We start from the raw sequence: 18,192 nt of genomic DNA, 5'->3' as shown, positions 1-18,192 counted from the left end.
CTGGTATGATCTATGACAGTGTGGCGAGTGTGCCCTGCAGCTCTCAGGTGCCAGAAGCTCAGGTTAAAACAAACAAATATGTTAGGTGAGGCAGCAGGGACACTGGATAAAAGCATGATCTTTTATCACTGCAGAACTTGGGTTTAAACTCTGCCTTAGGAACTGAGAGAGATGGAGCTCCCCAACCATTTTACCAGGACAAAGGTGTCCACCAATAGGCTGCATTTCAGAGTAAAGGGTAAGAGTGGCAGGGTCATGACACCAGAACTATCTGCATCACACTACAACCACAGCATATTAACATAGCCATGAAAATTAGCACAAGCCTGTGGGCCTTAGGGAAATTAGACAGACAGCAAATGAGAATGTTTTTAATGTAGTGCCAGCACTCTTCCACTGAAGTCCTATTCTGGTGCCTCATCATAGGATACAGAGGTGACTCTGGGCCCTCAAAGGCCAATCAGGCCTGACAGGTTCTACCAAGCTGCAAAGGTTTTAGGTATAGAGTCCTGGAACGGATTCTATGTCTCTTGTCCAAGGATCAGCCTGGTTTAAGGTCCAAGGTTCATGACCAGGTTAGCTTCAGATTGATGGATTTTTCAGCCACAGGGACTTTTAAAGCCCATACAGCATTACAGAGGGATTTTGATTTGCACCTATGGAATGATTATAAAATCCCAGCTCCTTGAAGTATTATTTATGTAAAAGAAATACCAGGGCTGTGGGCCATACTTGATTAAATCAGTGATGCTCTCTGTCTTTGGTTACAGTCACTGCTATACCACAAGCAAGAGTGAGAAAGTCAGGGTGAAATCTGATGGCTTAGGACAAAGTTTGTGACATTGGCAGCAATTTTGAACCCTTTGATAAAGTTGCTTTAGGAAGTACCAAGGACTGCTCATAATGGGGGCGCCCAGAAAAGTCATCACATGCTCTTGACCCCAGTGGAGAATTTCATTTCAGAAGTAATGATCTTCCCTTCCATATGGAGTTACTGAAAAAACTATCTGACCCTTAGCTACTTATAGCTTTCTTTGAGGCTTGCTACTCACTCATACCCACAAAGCACACTGGCATTTGCATACTTTAAAAAAAAGACAATTTCTAAGGAATGATTTTGCAATTTATTCACCTTCTGGCGCTGTCAAAGACAGAGTTGGGATATCCTATTGTCAGTCTGATCTACTTGCTGCTTTCCAAACTTCAAACAAGATAACCAACTGCTTTTTGGTTTTGATATAGGCAGCACACAATACTGTCCACGGCCCAAGATACTTCGATGTATGTGAGCAGCAAATCCCCAAGAGCAGCAAATACATCAATTTTAGCATCTTGGTGTAGTGGTGAAGTGGGGAAAGTGCTAGATTTGGAATTGGGAGATTTCACTTCGAGCCTTAGTTCTGACACTTACTAGTTATGTAACAATTGGCAACTCAGCTCTGAGCCTCAATTTCCTCACCTGTAAAAGGAAAATAACTCTTGCGCTACCTATCTCATAGGGTTATTGTGAAGAAAATGCTATTGAAACATGGGCTATTCACTTTTTGCCTTCAGGAAACAAATTTTAGCATTTGTCCTCAACACTGAATTTCTTTTTTTTTAGGCAATTGGGGTTAAGTGACTTGCCCAGGGTCACACAGCTAGTAAGTGTCAAGTGTTTGGTCTGAGGCTGGCTTTGAACTCAGGTCCTCCTGACTTCAGGGCCGGTGCTCTATCCACTGTGCTTCCTAGCTGCCCCAACACTGAATTTCTTGAATTGTGTCTATGTTATCCATGGAATATGTTTTCTTTTTGGTCAAGACCCTAAATTGTTTGGAACTGTCTTCATCCCTCTAGATTGGGGGTTCTTAGCTTGGGGTCCATGGATAGATTTCAGAGGATCTGTGAAACTGGGTGAGAAAAAAAATTATAAATTTATTTTCACTAACTTTTAACTGAAATTTTACATTTCTTTCAATTATGAATTTAAAAAGAAAAGAAAAGAACACTACCCCATTATCCTGAGAAAGGGTTCAAAGGTGTGACCAGGATTCTATAAGGGTTCAAGTCATAAAAGAGACCTGCTCCAGATCCAGGCATTTAGGGATAATTCTTTTTCGTTGTTTGTTTGTTTTTTTTTTAATGTTTTGTTTTTGGGGTTTTTTGGGGGTTTTTTTGGCTAGGCAATGGGGTTAAGTGACTTGCCCAGGGTCACAGAGCTAGTAAGGGTCAAGTGTCTGAGGTCTGATTTGAACTCAGGTCCTCCTGACTCCAGGGCTGGTACTTTATCCACTGTGCCACCTAGCTGCCCCAGGGATAATTCTTTTAAAAATATGAACCCTGATCATTTTGACTTGATGGGCTCCCTACCTGTGCAAAAGTAGACATGAACCTATTTGAGAGGCCATGTGGTGTAGTGGATAGAGCACTGGACTTGGAATCAGGAGTACCTGGATTTGATACCTAACCCAGATACTTATTAGCTGTGTGAGGGCAAGTCACTTATCCTCTCAGACTCAGTTTCATCACCTGTAAAATGAGGGGTTGGATTCTATGACCTCTAAGGTCCCTCCTAACTCTAAACCTATGATCTATGATCTGTGGCGGCAACATGCCAGGATAGCAGAGACACAGCTACTCTGACTGGCATCTGGTTACACTTCCTCTGATTATAAGTGTCAACTCTGCTTACTGTGATAAATAGAATGAGTGGGTCATTAGGCAGGACTTTTATTTAACAATACATGTTATATGTGATTCCGAAGAAAATTAAAGTTCATTCACAAACTTTAAATAAGATAATTGAGAAGGAAGACAATTCTAATTCAATTTAAGAGAACAATGAGTTCCCTAAAAATGTAATTAATTGTATTGACCACAGCTGTTATACGATGTGGTAAGTTTCTCCATGTTCCTACCCAGCATTTGTTGACAGATTCACTATATACCATACAATGCAACTGAATTTCATTACTGTGCATACAGAGACTCCTCAAATAATCAATTGGGGATTAAAGTTGTATTCACCAAGATGGTACAATCAGAAAAGTCTATTTTGGTCTTAGGAGAGTACAAGTACATCTCTGGAGAGTATGAAACATTGAAGATGTGGGTTCTTCAGTCTTAGACTAGCACAAGGGAGATGCACATTAAACAGGTCAGACATTGTACTGGAAGGAGTAGTCATTCAAAATTGCCAAGATTGAGGCTGAATGAACTGGCCCTGAAAATTGCAGGGCAAATGATAGTTTTATAAAATGGCAAATCAAATCTGCCCAACTGCATCTATTTTCCTTTAAGGAAAGATGTGCAGAAGCAAGCAGAATAATTTCAGACCTGGAAAGAGTTTCTCAGCTCTAATTACTCCCGATAGCTATAATTTACAAGTTTTCGGTGGGTAGAAATCGCCAAGATTCACACATTTTCAGACCAACAGCTGCCACTATTAGAGAGCAAATAGCCCAGCCTTCTACACTCTTGTAGCAGGCTATGTGTAGGCACTGGCAGGCCACAAATCAGCATTATAGGAAAGCCAGCAACCCAAGGGGGCCAGTAGTATCCCCTCTCTCTGTAGGGCTGACGAAAGTACAAAATGTCAAGACCCACCTATTCCCCAAAATCCAACCTCTCCTTGCCTTCCTCAGGCACTAGTGAAAAATACATACCGTACAAAGCAAGATGCCTGATTTGGATTGTGAGAACTTCTGAAAAACTGCTGTTCTTTCCTACAAAAAAAGAATCACAGGTTCTTATTTTCAGCTGTGCAAATTTTTCCCATTTTCTCAACTTTCTAGTTTTATGCCCATTTAAAGGCAGGGAGGGGCTTTGCCATGAGAAAGAGGAAAGAACCTCCAAAATCTGACAGTAGGACTATTTCAAAAAAGAGGAAGAAGATGACAACAAAAAAATTAGAGAGTAAGCTATCAGTGGGAAAAGTAAAACACATTCACTTAAGAACCTGCCTACATAAATTAGGGAGAACACAAAATTCTCAAGCCTTGGGAGGAATGTTATTCTTTTACTATCACTTCCCCCCCTCCCCCAAAAAAGATGCTTATTAGCATGATTTTAACAGCAACACACTCTTATAAACACATCCTTGAGAACACAGGCTAAAACCAAGAGTACAGAAGAGCCAAGACCTGATATGCAAGTCAGAAAACTCAGCAGAGAGGACTGCTCTTGTCCCAGCTCTGTCACTGACTAGCTGGATGACTCCAGGCAAGTCCTTCTACCTCACCTACAACACAAGGGGGTTGGATTAGATGCTTTCTAAGATCTATTCCACCTCTAAGTCCATGAGTCCACGAGCATAGTTACCAGCTCCAAAATTACTCTGAACAAGTTTAAACACAAGTGTTCTAATGTAATGGCTTCTAACTTGTAGCTGGAGACCAGCTATGTTAAACTTATCATTAAGACATTTGAAAATCCATGTGTGCACCAAGCACTGTCACTCTGATCTTTATTTAGCAAACATGGCTTCTGTAGGTTGAAATGAATGAGGTTGTATACAACTAGGTATTACTATTTTTCAAATGTATGTATGTGGTATAGGAATTAATAAAATAGAAATTTATTTAAAAGCCCTATTGAATTCTGTCCTATATTTTTGATGATATAACTACCATCATTGTGAGGGGTTCCCAATTTTTTTAACATTAAAAAAGGGTCTATTTTTTTTTAAAGGGTCCAGATTAAAAAAGGAAAAAAAGCTGGGGACTACTTGATCAGACAAATGAAGAACACTTCATTCTACTCTTGATTCATTCCCCTGCAGGATGAGTTTTGATGGTGCTCAAGGCACAGGCTTCTGAGTAGTCAAGATCATGTCCATCTGCCAAGAGGGAGAGGCCTAAGTAAAAGGCAGCACCTCTTCTAAGCTCCCCAGGAATGCCGCGGTCCCTGGCACCACATTTCTCCAACACCTGAGAGGGAGCATGACGGACAGAGCCAGGAACTGCTCAGCCTTTTGATTCAGGCCTGACCTCTATAGACTTTCTTTATGCCAGGGCTGCCTTGAACACTAATGAAGCTCAAGCCTAGACTGGGAATGTGCATCCTACTCCCCACCATGATACCTGACACACATGGCATAAAAGTACAGAGCTATGGATTCAGAAACTAGACAGGAGGGAAAACGGCTTTTTTTAATTGGCCAGGCAAAGAGATTCTTAGAGCTAGAAAAGGCTGAGGAGAGCACCCAACTCAACTTTCTTGTTGTACAGATGGGAAAGCTGAGGCCCTGATAAGTAAATTAACTTGGCCAAGGCCCCAGTGGGGGTTGTGACAGAGCTGGGGTTAGAACTTGAGTATTCTGATTTACAGTTTAGCTCTTCAAAACTAAAATCAGGAGCAGCTAGGTGGCACAGTGGATAGACCACCAGCCTGAAGTCAGGAGGACCTGAGTTCAAATCCGGCCTCAGACCAAACACTTGACACTTACTAGCTGTGTGACCCCGGGCAAGTCACTTAACCCCAATTGCCTTTAAAAAAAATTAAAAACAAAATTTTAAAAAATCCTTTGTTTGAAAAGTACTATTTAAATATGAGGTATCAATATTATTGCATTTACTTCCATTCAGTGAGTTCCTGACATGAAAATAAGCTGACTACTTTCTAAAGATGAGCCAGAAATGGGAGCCACAGGATTCTGTGGCTCTATCCTGGTCTCTGCCTTTCTGCTAGCAGAGCTCAGAGTTCAGACACACTGTCACCAGTAAACAGAGATCTAGCCTCCACAATGTTACTTTATCAGAGCCTCAGGTCTCTCATGACAAGAGACCTTGATTTGTGCTAGAGGGACAGACCATATCAAGCAAGGGTTTAACCTGTCTACTCTGCTAGGATCAATGAGGGCTGGATAATCAGAAAACCCTACATTGTCTCTTCCATTGAGGAATTAGGAAAAGTGTTAAGAGGTAGCATGATATGACTAGAAAGATTGGGAGTCAAGACACAGAGATTCTAGTTGTCCTCACTCTGACGTTTACTCACTCTGTGACCTTATGGGGAGTCAGTTCCCCTCTCTGGGCCTCAGTTTCCCCATCTGTAAAATGAGAAGGTTGTATCCAATTTCTAAGGTTCCTTCCAGCTTTGACATTCTATTTCAATCAAAACACAGCACCTGTCTATATCATCCTACTTCCAGATCGCTGGTTTTATTTCACCATTTCATTACAAGTTTTCTCACCCAGCCTAGTTATCTCTTCTCTGAGATAACATATCCTGGGTCCACTTTCTGCTGGTCCATTGTTCCACACTTCCAGTGTGCTTGCCTAACGCTTTGCTTCCCAAACTGGCTCGGCTTCCCTAAATGTGTGACCTAGTTAGAGAACAAGGTTGAATGAGAGAGCTGTCCAAGTGCCTAAAAAAGCAAAACTTAACACACTTGATCCCAGACAAGATATGAGATTCTGTGCCAAGGATGGAGATGGGACCCAAAGCCCCTCTGGTGCACTGTACCTGCTCCCAAAAAGATTTTTTAAAAAGAGAGAGCGCTGTATCTTGTTGACAATGACAGCAGTCACGCTCAGCAGTACCATATGGGATCCACAATTTAGCTCCATTAATGCTCTTAATTTGAAGACATCAAGCACTAATTACACACTGGGTACTAAAAAGGCAAAACCCTTCCCTGGTGCCAGCTACTTAGTGGTGCTCTGTTGCCTTAACAGCTGGTTGAGGTAGACTCAGGCCAAACTTAGGGCCTGCTAGATCTCTTAGGTAGAGGAGAGGCCAGCAACAAGGGGCAACCAAGTGCAGCTCTTGGTGCCGACGAGGGAACCACAGTCCTCCCCTGCCCAGATCAATAAATCAATCCAATCTATTTACCGTCTCTGATGGAAAGCTCATTTTAGGCAAAACAATAACTCTTCCCCAAGCCCAGGAGAGAAGTCAGAGGGGATGCAACCCAATGCTGAACCTGAAGGACAGTTTAGATGGAACTTGGGCTGGCCTTTCCCTGGCTTCTAATCTCAGGGATATTCTGTCCCATGGTGAGATGTGGCAGGGCTTACCTCCTGTTCCATGTTGCCATGCAGACGCAGGAATTTTAATCGGGAGGAGGCAGATGGTGACTGCCCTGATGCTGGGGCCATGGAGCTGCCCAGCAGGGTCTGGAGGAAGAGGTGATAGTAGAACTCGACCAGCTCACAGCTCGAGAAAAAGACGATCAGCTTCTGGTTTTTTTCAAACTGTTTCAATCCAAGGGAAAACAAAACAAAACAAAAAAATAAGATATTTCGTGATCAGGCTAACACACAAAATGAATCAGTTGCTAGGATGACTGGCCATGCTGACATAGATTTGCAAACCTGGGTAATGGAATCAAGTCCTCAAAAGGACAATACTCACTCCATTCCTAAGAAAGATGCAAGAAAGATAATTAGAGGCCCACATCCTAACACAGGACTGGTTTGTTTGTTTGTATCTGTGAAAAGCAGATGTTCTTTTAGCCAGGCTGTAAGTTGGGCCTGCTTGTCTCAGAGACACAGTAAGGCCTAGTAGAGACTGTTTATATCTGCAGTAACTCTAAAGGCTTCATTCTTGAATTCCTCCATCTACAACTTTCCTATTTCAAGGAACCCTCAGGGAAAAGGCATTATATAAATATAGTAAATAAATACTATAAATATCATAATCCTTAAAAAAAAAAACCCAAACCCACTAGCCTCAGTTCTCCTTATCTGGAATGATACCCCAAATATTCCTACCAACTATTACATCATCAACATGAGTCCCTGGAAAAGTACTTTTTGGTGATGTTTTGCTCTGCACATAATGACTATCAATACCCTTCTGTATATGCCTGAATGTGATTCAAGAATCAGTCCTGTGGCCTGCAGCCTGAAAAAACAGACAAGTTTAATAGTTGGAGGGCAGTGTGACCCTTGGAGAGGTCTAGATCATCTTTCCAGACCCATATTAAAAGGCACACCAGGCCTGGTCCTCAGGCTCACCTCACATCTTCCAAGAATGAAGGCTGCCAGTGTGACGAGCTTCAGTTTGCTGGGAACCAGTGTCACATGCTGTTGGAGTTTCTCAGGCACAGCAAAGCTGTCCGGCTCAGCACTGGCTTGTAGGTGACTGGCTTCTCTGGCTGCTTTGCATCCTTTAACAGGCTGGTCACAGGCTTCATCTGATACAGAAATACTGACTGGATTGTGCAAACTGATATCTGCCAACCTCGTCACACCTTTTAGCAATGGGAAAAGGAGAAACTGGAGATAAATCAAGTAAGATAACATACACAGTGCTTTGTAAACTTTAAAATGCTAGCTATTATTCCTATTATTATTAAATATACAATGTGAAATGAGTCACTCATATACACAACATCTCATTGGGATATTGGGACTTTTTAGTTGGGCCTCTTTCCAATGGTGGTTTTTATAATCTAATGTTAATCCACCCATGCCAGTACTGTCAACCTATAGGGGCAGAGCCATGGTTTTTTTTCCCCCTGCAGCACCCCATGTATAAAGGGATACAGACACATAAGTGAGGGCACTGAAAAGGCAGAAGGTGATGTAGTCTTGTGGTCAGAGTACCAGGCTAAGAGTCAGAAAAGCTGGGTTCTAGTCCTTATTTGGCCAGTAACTGACTATATGACCCTTGTCGACACGTCATTGAATATATCTGTGCCTTTGGTTTCTTCGCCTGTAAAAGGGGTAATAATTTTTATCTTACATATCTCACAGTGATGGTGGAAAGCTCAGTAGGAATGAACATGCTTTGAAGGTGCCAATGGAAGCCCATGGTACAAAGGGTACATTAAACATGCACTTAGAATGACGAGGATAAGGACTGATGTTCTTAATAGTGAGCAAACCTGTTTTCAGTGGGCTGCTCATAGAACCTTCCATCCTGAATCCACAGAGGTCACAGGATTGAGAGCTAAAAGAGACCATACAGATCACATGGTCCAACCCTCTCATCGCACTGATGAGGGAACTGAGACTCAGCGAGGGGACGTAACTTGCTGTGGTCACACAAGTCAGAGCCTGAATCTGAACTCGGGTCACAGGACCCCCAAACCAGGGCTCTTTTCTTCTCTGTAACCTCTCTTGCTAGACTGAACTCTTTAGGCTTTGCTGCTCTTTTTTTTTTTTTTTTTAAACCACAGCCATTTCCCCATTAACTCCCCACTAGCTCACTGAAACCCTCTGCAGAATAAAGAAAAACATTTAAGCAAAGCCAACTGATAAAGCCATTGTGCCACTGTATAGTGCATTCTATCTCCATAGGCTTCATTTTTCTACTGTGGTATTCCTTCTCAGGTGCCATTTATATTTAGCAATCCCAAAATGGATGTGTGGACATTTCACATTCATTTCAACTAATAATTGAGGTTATCTACATTAAAAATGAAGACATCGCAAACACGATCCAACTCACCCTCAGTAAGAGTGGCTGACAGCAGGACATTCTGATGTTTCTTGCACTCTGAATTTATGGCGTTGAGAATCACAGTGATGTCCTTCTCAAAACCCAAGTCCAGGATCCTGAGATTGCAAGAGAGAGGAAATTTACATTTATATCAGGGGAAATGAGTCAGGTTGTGAGCTACAGAAAACAGAAAACACAAGAAGCAAACACTTCCCTACAAAGCCTGTGGGTTTAGTAGGGGGAAGCTCACCTGTCTGCCTCATCAATAATCAACCACTGTATTCGACTGAAGTGAATGTTTTTGGTGGATTTAATGTGATCTACTAGACGTCCAGGAGTTGAGATTAGGATGTTTATCCCTTTGCGGAGCCTGTTTAAAACAAAATATACAGAAACAGGTGTAATAAATCAAAGGCATCTATATCAGTACGAATCTCAAGAAAAAAGCAAGCTGCAAGTGAATTTCAGTTTTTTTGGTAGTATTAATTCCATATACCATAAAATCATGAAAAGCCCTTCAGCCCAACTGATGAAATGAAAATATATAGCTAACAAGATACATTTGAGTTAAAACAGTCTTTTTCAACCTCTCCTGCTGAACACAATTTTTAAAAACACGGAACAATATTAGATGGTTGGGTTTCAGGTTAAAGAGTGCAGGCATATTTCAACAATGTGACCCACTACCAACTTACAAAACAATATGAAAGATTAAAAAACAAACAGATGATTTGGGCTTTTCTTCTAATGACAATTTTCCACCTGATCCTATTGCAGATAAGGCAATATATAGTTTTAAGAACCAGTGTAGGTGTATTTAAAAACAACAACAACAAACCTTTACTAGTACTACTACTACTACCACCAACCACCACCCTCCCTGGGGAACATTAAGTCAGAAGGCTCATCAATATTTTAAAAACAGACCTAACTGTCTGGATGTGACTGCTCCCTGCCAACTTGATAGCTTCTTCTGTATTGGAACTGTGGAACACACAGCTTGAGAGAAGATTCTCCCCTGGTTTAAAGGCCCATGGGTAAGAGTGATTCTAACAGGAATGTAGTCAAGAAGTGGGACCCAAAAATAGACAGTCTTACCTGGCCTTTTCTGATTTTCTCTTCTCTCCTCCCATTAACATTCCAGGCACAATCCAGGTAAATGGCTACAGTGAAGGAAACAGTCCAAGATCAATATAAAGCTTCTTTTTTTCTTTAAACCAAGAGTACAGGGACTAATTAAAAAAATTTTTTTCTCCTTTAAACAAATCAAGGGAAAGAATTCAAGGTTATCACTATGTTGCAGGAGGCCTAATAGGGGAGGTACAACTCATAGGCATTACAATGCCCATAGTTAAGACTGGCAGTAATTTAGAATTTTAACTCCACAATAGGCTTCCCACATTGCATAAGAAGATAGAAATGTATTCATTTTTTCATTGCTTCAAATGGTCGCTGCTCTTCTCATAGCATAAATGGAAAAACACATTTTCCAAGCCTATTGCTTTCTGTTGCTTATGGTAAAAAACACTGCTTCACAATACCTAGGCAACAGGGGAAATGGAAGCTTAAGTGAAATCCTTTGTCTAGCCTGGAGTTGACACACATTGAGATTTTGTACCTTTCTCCTTGGTCTCATAAATGCACCACTTACAGCTTTTAAAGTTGCTTCTGGCATTCAATGTGCACACTTAAGCCATGGTGAACATTTTGAAAGAATGTAAGCAGCGAAGGATACCAATGACCAACTAGTCAAGAACTAAGAATCTAGCAATGGCCAACATACAATGCATACAACAGGGCAAAATTTTTCCAATTCCAAAACAGAGCCTAATAGATTTCCAGCGGAATATTATGGAAGGCCAAGGAATAGAGGAAATAAGAGTCTTTCCTGGGCCTTTAAGGCGTGGTTGTTTCTTCACTTTGCAAAAAATGGAATGATACAACCTAGCTCATGGCTTTTCTTACCTTAAGCAGTTTCTGGATGGTATCAAAGCTCTGTAGAGCCAGCTGCAAATATTGAAAAGGTTCATACGGTGAGGCAGGTATTTTTTAAAAAGAAAGAGAACAGAGACAGATAAAACGATTAGCATTTCAACTTTGACCCAATTGAAAGCTTATAATAAGTAATTTAAGAAAAAAGATAAACAGTATCTACATTAACTGTCTCTTCATATACTAGATCTGAAACCCACTGAAACCCACTGAAATCCCTACACTGAGTGTAGGGGAAGAGAGAGGGTAAACAGCACCACATCTATTTCTTGGACTTAAACAAAAATAGTGTTTTGTGCTCCCTCTGCTGGCTCAAATTCCCAGAGCACCACACATGCATTTAGACATCTTTGGTGCACAAAGATAGAAGGAAATGAAACAAAGTCAACCTCGATTTGACTCCCTTTGAAAAAGAGACAGGCTAGGGGAAACTGGAATGGTGATGCAACAGGCTAACACTTAGAAACTTTGCTACAAAGGTTGAACAACTGACTGCCTTCTAAGTGTGCTACTACGGTAATTTTAACATTTTAAAGCGGAGAGATGGATATGCATTTCCCAAGTCAGCAAGAAAGCACATGGAGCCACAGAAAGTAAAAGTGAGATTAATTATCATTCCTTAACAACCACCAAAAAGGTCTTGACAGTATCACTTTAACCAAGCTTATACAGTTTCCACATACTTAGTATTCATGAAGCATCGTAGGGAAGTAGCAAGTTTGCTGCTGTAAAAATTTAAATAGCTTCAGTGCCTTCTCCTTTCCTAGAATCGAGCTGAGATATTGCACTGCAGGTTGTATAAAAGGCTGTGCCCAAAACTAGATACCTGTGATCAATTCTCTGCATGGAAAGTTATTAGCATTTGATATAGAAAACATTGACACCCTGTTCTGAAATTGTCTTTGTAGGCAAATAAATCATATAGAAGAGATTTCCAAGGAAGAAAAATCTTGGGAGGCTCACCTTCAAGGAAATGAGTAAGATTTTTGGTGGAAGTAGCTTCTTAAAAATTATTTTAAATAAAGACATGTTGATCTTGCTTTGGTGTTAAGTTGTACAGCTCTGAGAGAGGGAAATAGAATGAACATGCTTCTATTTCATTCTAAGGAATGAAGCTTTCATGAAACTTCATTTGGTTTTCAGACAATAGGGAAACTCATGTCTATACTTTGGTTGCTGAATTTTCCTCCTAGATTTCCAGAAGGAATAATAGGGTGAGAGAGGAAGGACTTCAGAAAAAGGGAAGAAATAGATAAAGGTGTGTATGATACACACATCTGCTGGCTTTGGGGGAGGAAATATTCAAGGAAAAAACCAAAAGTTTGAAACTCAATAAGACAACACTGAAAATAGTTAAGATTAACTTTGAGAGTCAAACACCCTACCTCTCTTGTTGGCACTAATACCAGAGCGTAGGGGCCATCACTGCGCTGTTGAGAGGGGTAGAAAGTAACAAGGAATAATGAGTTCATTGCATACATTTTCACAAGACTGAAGATACAGAGAACTTAAGGTGGCATGATTAAAAGACCCCAAGTCACCAGTGCCTTGAACAAGTAAGTCAACAAGCATTTATTAAGTACCAGCTATGCTGGGCACTATGCTAAACGTGGGAGGTACAAAAGCAAAAAGTAGTCCCTGTTCTCTCTTGTACAAAGTTGGTGCTCAATAAATGTGAGATGACAAAAATAAATGAATGCAAAGATTGAATTCAAAGCAGTGTTTCTCTCCTTAATATTACCTTTGTGAGACTATGATGAAATTTATACCATTAAGTATTAAATATTCTGATAAGACAGCATCAATCTGCCACTAAGTGAGACCGGAAATCCTAACGTTTCAAAAGGTGTTGCTACATATCAAGGGAGAAAAGGGGGGGGATGGTAATTTCTTGTGGAGATGGGATGGACAGAGTAAAACTCACAGACAAAATCATAGGAAAAAAGTAGAAATATAGAAAAGGAGCATAGCTCAATTCTCTCACCAAAGTAACTTAAGGATCTATTGGGTGGTTTGATTTTTCCATCTCCATAAACATGTTTCTTACAGGTCAAGTCCTTTTATAATCAAATCCACTTTCCAATTATTTTGTCTATATTAGAATTTTGTTATATTGAATGTAACTTTAAAATGTACAATTATTGTGGCTTGGAAATTTAAAATTTTTTCAAATACATTTTTGATATCTTTTTTTTTTCATATTACCTACATTTTCCAGTGCTTACTTCCCCACATCTCCCTTCCAGAAAGTCAACCCTCATAAAAGAAAACTATGATTATAGAGAGATTTTCATGCAAAATCATTAAATATAGTGTTTCGATAGGTATAAGAACAATATTTGAACAATCACACTAGGCTCTTCCAATCCCATTATAACATGACTTGTTAACAGATTTGGACATAAAACAAATTAAACTATGTCCACTAAGGGAATGTGGTGTAGTGGACAAAGGACTGGCTTTGGAACTGGGAGGCCTGGGGTTCAAGTTCTGACTAGGATATACAAACTGCAACCATAGGCACAACACTTAACCTATCAGTGTCCCAAGCTACCCTCTAAGGCTAAAAGTTGCCTCTCTGTACTAGTAGGAGTTCCTCCCCCAGCAATTTACTATATTAACAAAATCATAGATATGTGGGCAAATCATTCCCCCTTTCTGGGCTTCAGCCTCCTCATCTTAAAAAAGAAAAGTTTGGATTCAATGACTTCTAAGGTCTTCTCCAGCTTGAAGATTGGACAACTCTCTTGACCTTAAGAAAAAACTTTGTATGCATATCTTTTTCTTTTTTTATTGGACATGGCTAATACAGGAATCTGTCTTGCCTGACTATACATATTTGTAATGGGTTTTATTCATAAGTCAATTACAAAATAAGAATTTGACCTATGATTCATCAATATCAGGAACTCTCAGATGGGAACTCCCTCTACCAACGCAGTTCAGCAACTTCTCTGCAATTTATCACTTTAGAGAGTTGCCTGGACTCTGAGATGCCCAGTCACACAGCCAGGCTGTATCAGAGACAGGACTTGAACCTGGGTGTTCTTGTTTCTGAGTATGACTCTTTATCCACTGCTTTCTATCTATTACAAAGGATTGACAATGGAAATATTCTTCTTCAGATAGTTATTGACTTTTGCTCAAGTATACACCTTGCACACAACAGGTACTTAGCAATTTCTTTTTGAATGAACAAATAAATTTAGATGATGTTTTGTAAGATGAAAGTTGAGTTATTCTCTAGCAGAGGTGGTGAGTTTATGTTAATTCATCCACATTCACTCACCTATTCTCCATTTTGAAGGATGTGTATTTTTTGGATATTCAACTTGATCTGGGGTGAATTTTATGCAGACTAAAGCTACCAGGCCTACATAAAAATCCAAACTTAGTGGATACTCCTTAAGAAGAGGGATTGCTTCATTTTTTTTGCCTTTGTATCTCCAGAGTAAAACACACAGTAGGCATTTACCGAATGCTTGCTTATTTACTGGTAATTAGTAAGGTACCCAGACCAAAAGTATTTCACAGCTTGAGACAAATTTCAGATAAGGTCCAAAGAAGGGAAGATCAATTAGCAAATCCATTCATTAGAGTTTTGGTTATACAATTTGTTATACAATGTCAAATTTAATTACTTGTTTACTCTATCTTCTTATAATCATGAGTTCTGAGTAAAGAACACAAATGAATGTTCATTCCCATGTTAGAACTTCATTCTTATATTTTTCAACGTGGTTACATTTTCATCTACTCAAACCTATAAATCAAATCAATAAATATTTATTAAGTTTCTACCATGAGCAAAACACTTTGCTAGCTGTTACTAGGGATATAAAGAAGTGCTAGATAAGGCTGCTGCTATCAAGGTATTATGTTTTGCTTAAGTTAATAAGTGATTGACATTTGAAGTAAAAATATAAGCAGAACACTGAATCACGAATTTGCTATTATTCGCCCCCACTGTGAGCAGGGGGATTAACAATATTTAGATTTAACGTACAGAACACTGCTCAGAGAAAAGAGATTCTATCAGTCCCAATATGGCTGTTCTGATTCAATTTGATAGCTGCTTTTTCATAGTGAACAATAACTGAAAAACACATTTTACTTATACGAACCTTTATTCTAGCCTTCATTGCTTGAAGAGACTGAACCACAGGGATGCAATAGGCAAGCGTTTTACCTTTTAAAGAAATAAATAAATGTAAAAAACAGTGGACACTGCAGTGCTCCTGCAGAAAATAAAATCGAAGGCCACCAGGGAGAAATGCTGTGCTATTCTTTTGGTGGTTGTGTGATTTTAGGCCAGAGAGAGAAGAAAAACATACTTTCACAAATGGATGGCCTCAGTTTAAAGGGGAAGTGGGGGGAGGAGGAAAGAGAAGGATTTTAAACCAAAGTGAAAAGGAATCCATATCCAATTAACTTCCTACCTCCTGATTACATTTTGGTGAATTACATACTTTTCAAAGAGCTTGGAAACCTTTGGACTTTCCCAAAGGTCCAACTAAATAAGGAGTAACATTTTCTAAATTTTTCCAACAGTGCTTGGTCTGGAGGTTGACTTGAGAACCTTCAAGGGAGCTCATTTCTTGAGGTCCTATTTAACTACTCCTATGAGCTAAAGGCAAGAGGTTCACCAAGTGCCATTTTCACAGGTATTTCTGTGATGTGTAAAAGATGTCAGTCTGCTAAAAATCAGATGGAACCCCACCCAAGAGCCTACAGAGGCCAATGAAAAACCAACCAAATGGCAGATACTTTGGATTTCTACCAACCTTAACAGCTCTCAAATCACATCAGTGGAAAAAAGGAGTAAATGAGTTTCCATTGGAAAACTCAACAGGACAACTGCAAATTGGACTGAAAACAAAAAAATCTCCCACATCTAAACAAAATGAACATTGTCCAAATAATATGCCTTATTGTGTCAAGATCACTATCAGTGAAAAATTCTCTACTCAAAAACTGATTTCTTTTCAGCATTCACATAATTCTAAATCTCCATTATTTTGCGGCTATCTGTGCCTGCACACAGAATGGGTGGGTAGAAGAGGGGGAGGTTAGTAAGGGAGGGTGATACAATCCTCTAGCTATAAGTTAGAGCAATAGCAGAAATACTTTAGTTCCTGAACATGCTTAATTTTGATAAGTTCAATAGGCCCCTTCCTTTTATTAAATGAACAAAATTAGTGCTACAGTTAATACACATACATACATACACATACACACACACTCCAATAAAATTGTAGGAATAATGAGCAACTAAAGACAGATGAAAAATTAAATGCTGACCTGATCCTGTCTGGGATCTCACAAGAGCATCTCTGCCTTCTAGCAATGAAGGAATACTTTGCTTCTGAACACTGTGGTGCATAGAGAAAATAGATATTTATTTATAAAAAAATTGCCTTAAAAATGTTTGCAGGGTAAATAGGCTATTTGATCTTACTTTAACAGAAAGATGTGGCTACAAGATGAAAATCCTTGAGCTGACAGGCTCAAATTTCCATAAAATTTGTCTCATCTTTCAGGGCTATCGAAGTAGAATTCCATGAAATTGGTTATGTCATCTGCCATCTTGATGAAAGACTTTAAAATGTAAGACCCTATTTTCTTTATAGGATGGGGAAATCAGGGGCTGAAAACAGGGGACATTAGCAAGAAACCTTTTTAGATGCAATTTCTGTGACTTAATTAAAAGAATTAAGGCAAATGTGAAACTTTGGGATAATACTCATCCCACCAAATTTATTGTTTGATCTCAATACCCTTTTTGCTTCAAACCAAATATTTATTCCTATCCCTTCTGATTGACTCCTATTACTATTACCAGCAGGAATAATTCCAAAAGTGAAGTTGCACTATTCTAAATTGGTATTTTGACCACATTATGTTAAAGGAAAATCACTGATAAATCCAACAGAAATAGAAGCAGTCTCATAAAAGAATAAACTGTACCAAAGTCTTCACAGAATGAAGAGCTAAAACGATCCCTAGAGATCATCATCTAGGTTAGCCACCTCATTTAAGGAAGAAGCTAAAGGCTAATGACTTAACTAGGGTCATAAGGCTAATTAGCCACCTGACATTCCTTCATAATGTGTAAGTTAAAATTTTCTTTCAGTTCCCTTTACCACCTTTAAATTTCATTTAGTGGGACCCACGTGGATCCTAGAGAAGCTTGAAGTTTGGTCTGGAGCTCTTACCTGGTCATGCTGGACATTTTCAGGACAGTGTTTATTGTTGAAATCTAAGAAGATAAGAAGCAAAATCAGGCATGATCAATTGACTATCACTTCTTTGGAATTAGAGAATTTAAAAGAGGCAAAGGAAACAAAAGAGGAAAATGAAGATGGTACCCGATTTTGGGATAAAGCTGATTCATACTGATATAGTATATTTAGATGCTCAAATGGCTTATGGAAAACCCTGAGCAGGGGTTAGATTGAAATTAAGACCATGCAAGAGGGAATGGATTCTATGTTCCTCACTTCACAGTAAGCCTAAACAACTTATTATTAATAAGAAACAGTGTCCATTTGCTTGGGGAAACTACACAGTATGGTGGATTCCTCACCCCTCAAACCTCAGCAAACAGAACACCCAGTTAAAGCCCAAATGCTCTCAATTCTGATACTCGTGGCCACCAGATTCTGTCATCCAGTGACTGCTCTGATAAACACATATGGTAATGAGAAAGGTAAGTGGGACTACATATTTCTTTCACATATCATAAATAAAACAATCCTGACAAAATTAAAACAAAAATGCAGTTAGGTAGGAACAGCCGTCAGTCCCTCCTTGCACATGATCTACAGCAAG

The 18,192-nt window shown here is 39.6% G+C and overlaps 1 protein-coding gene across 2 annotated transcripts in view; it reads right to left on the bottom strand.

The window, feature by feature from the left end:
• DDX31 (DEAD-box helicase 31) overlaps positions 1 to 18,192 on the bottom strand; it is an 87,403-nt gene that overhangs the window by 52,291 nt on the left and 16,920 nt on the right. For both annotated transcript variants that reach the window (XM_027869740.1, XM_027869741.1), the window contains exons 5-15: positions 17,577 to 17,620; positions 16,663 to 16,733; positions 15,486 to 15,550; positions 12,747 to 12,791; positions 11,335 to 11,376; positions 10,468 to 10,532; positions 9,620 to 9,739; positions 9,379 to 9,485; positions 7,941 to 8,176; positions 6,999 to 7,175; positions 3,645 to 3,704 (exon numbers count right to left, since the gene is read on the bottom strand). In XM_027869740.1, coding sequence (XP_027725541.1) covers positions 3,645 to 3,704; positions 6,999 to 7,175; positions 7,941 to 8,176; positions 9,379 to 9,485; positions 9,620 to 9,739; positions 10,468 to 10,532; positions 11,335 to 11,376; positions 12,747 to 12,791; positions 15,486 to 15,550; positions 16,663 to 16,733; positions 17,577 to 17,620 — 1,032 coding nt within the window. The remainder of the gene's footprint in view (positions 1 to 3,644; positions 3,705 to 6,998; positions 7,176 to 7,940; positions 8,177 to 9,378; positions 9,486 to 9,619; positions 9,740 to 10,467; positions 10,533 to 11,334; positions 11,377 to 12,746; positions 12,792 to 15,485; positions 15,551 to 16,662; positions 16,734 to 17,576; positions 17,621 to 18,192) is intronic.

This window comes from Vombatus ursinus, unplaced genomic scaffold, assembly GCF_900497805.2.
Source record: "Vombatus ursinus unplaced genomic scaffold, bare-nosed wombat genome assembly UNPS02014793.1, whole genome shotgun sequence".
Classification (NCBI taxonomy): Eukaryota; Metazoa; Chordata; class Mammalia; order Diprotodontia; family Vombatidae; genus Vombatus; species Vombatus ursinus.
This window is presented reverse-complemented; position numbering and strand designations above follow the sequence as displayed.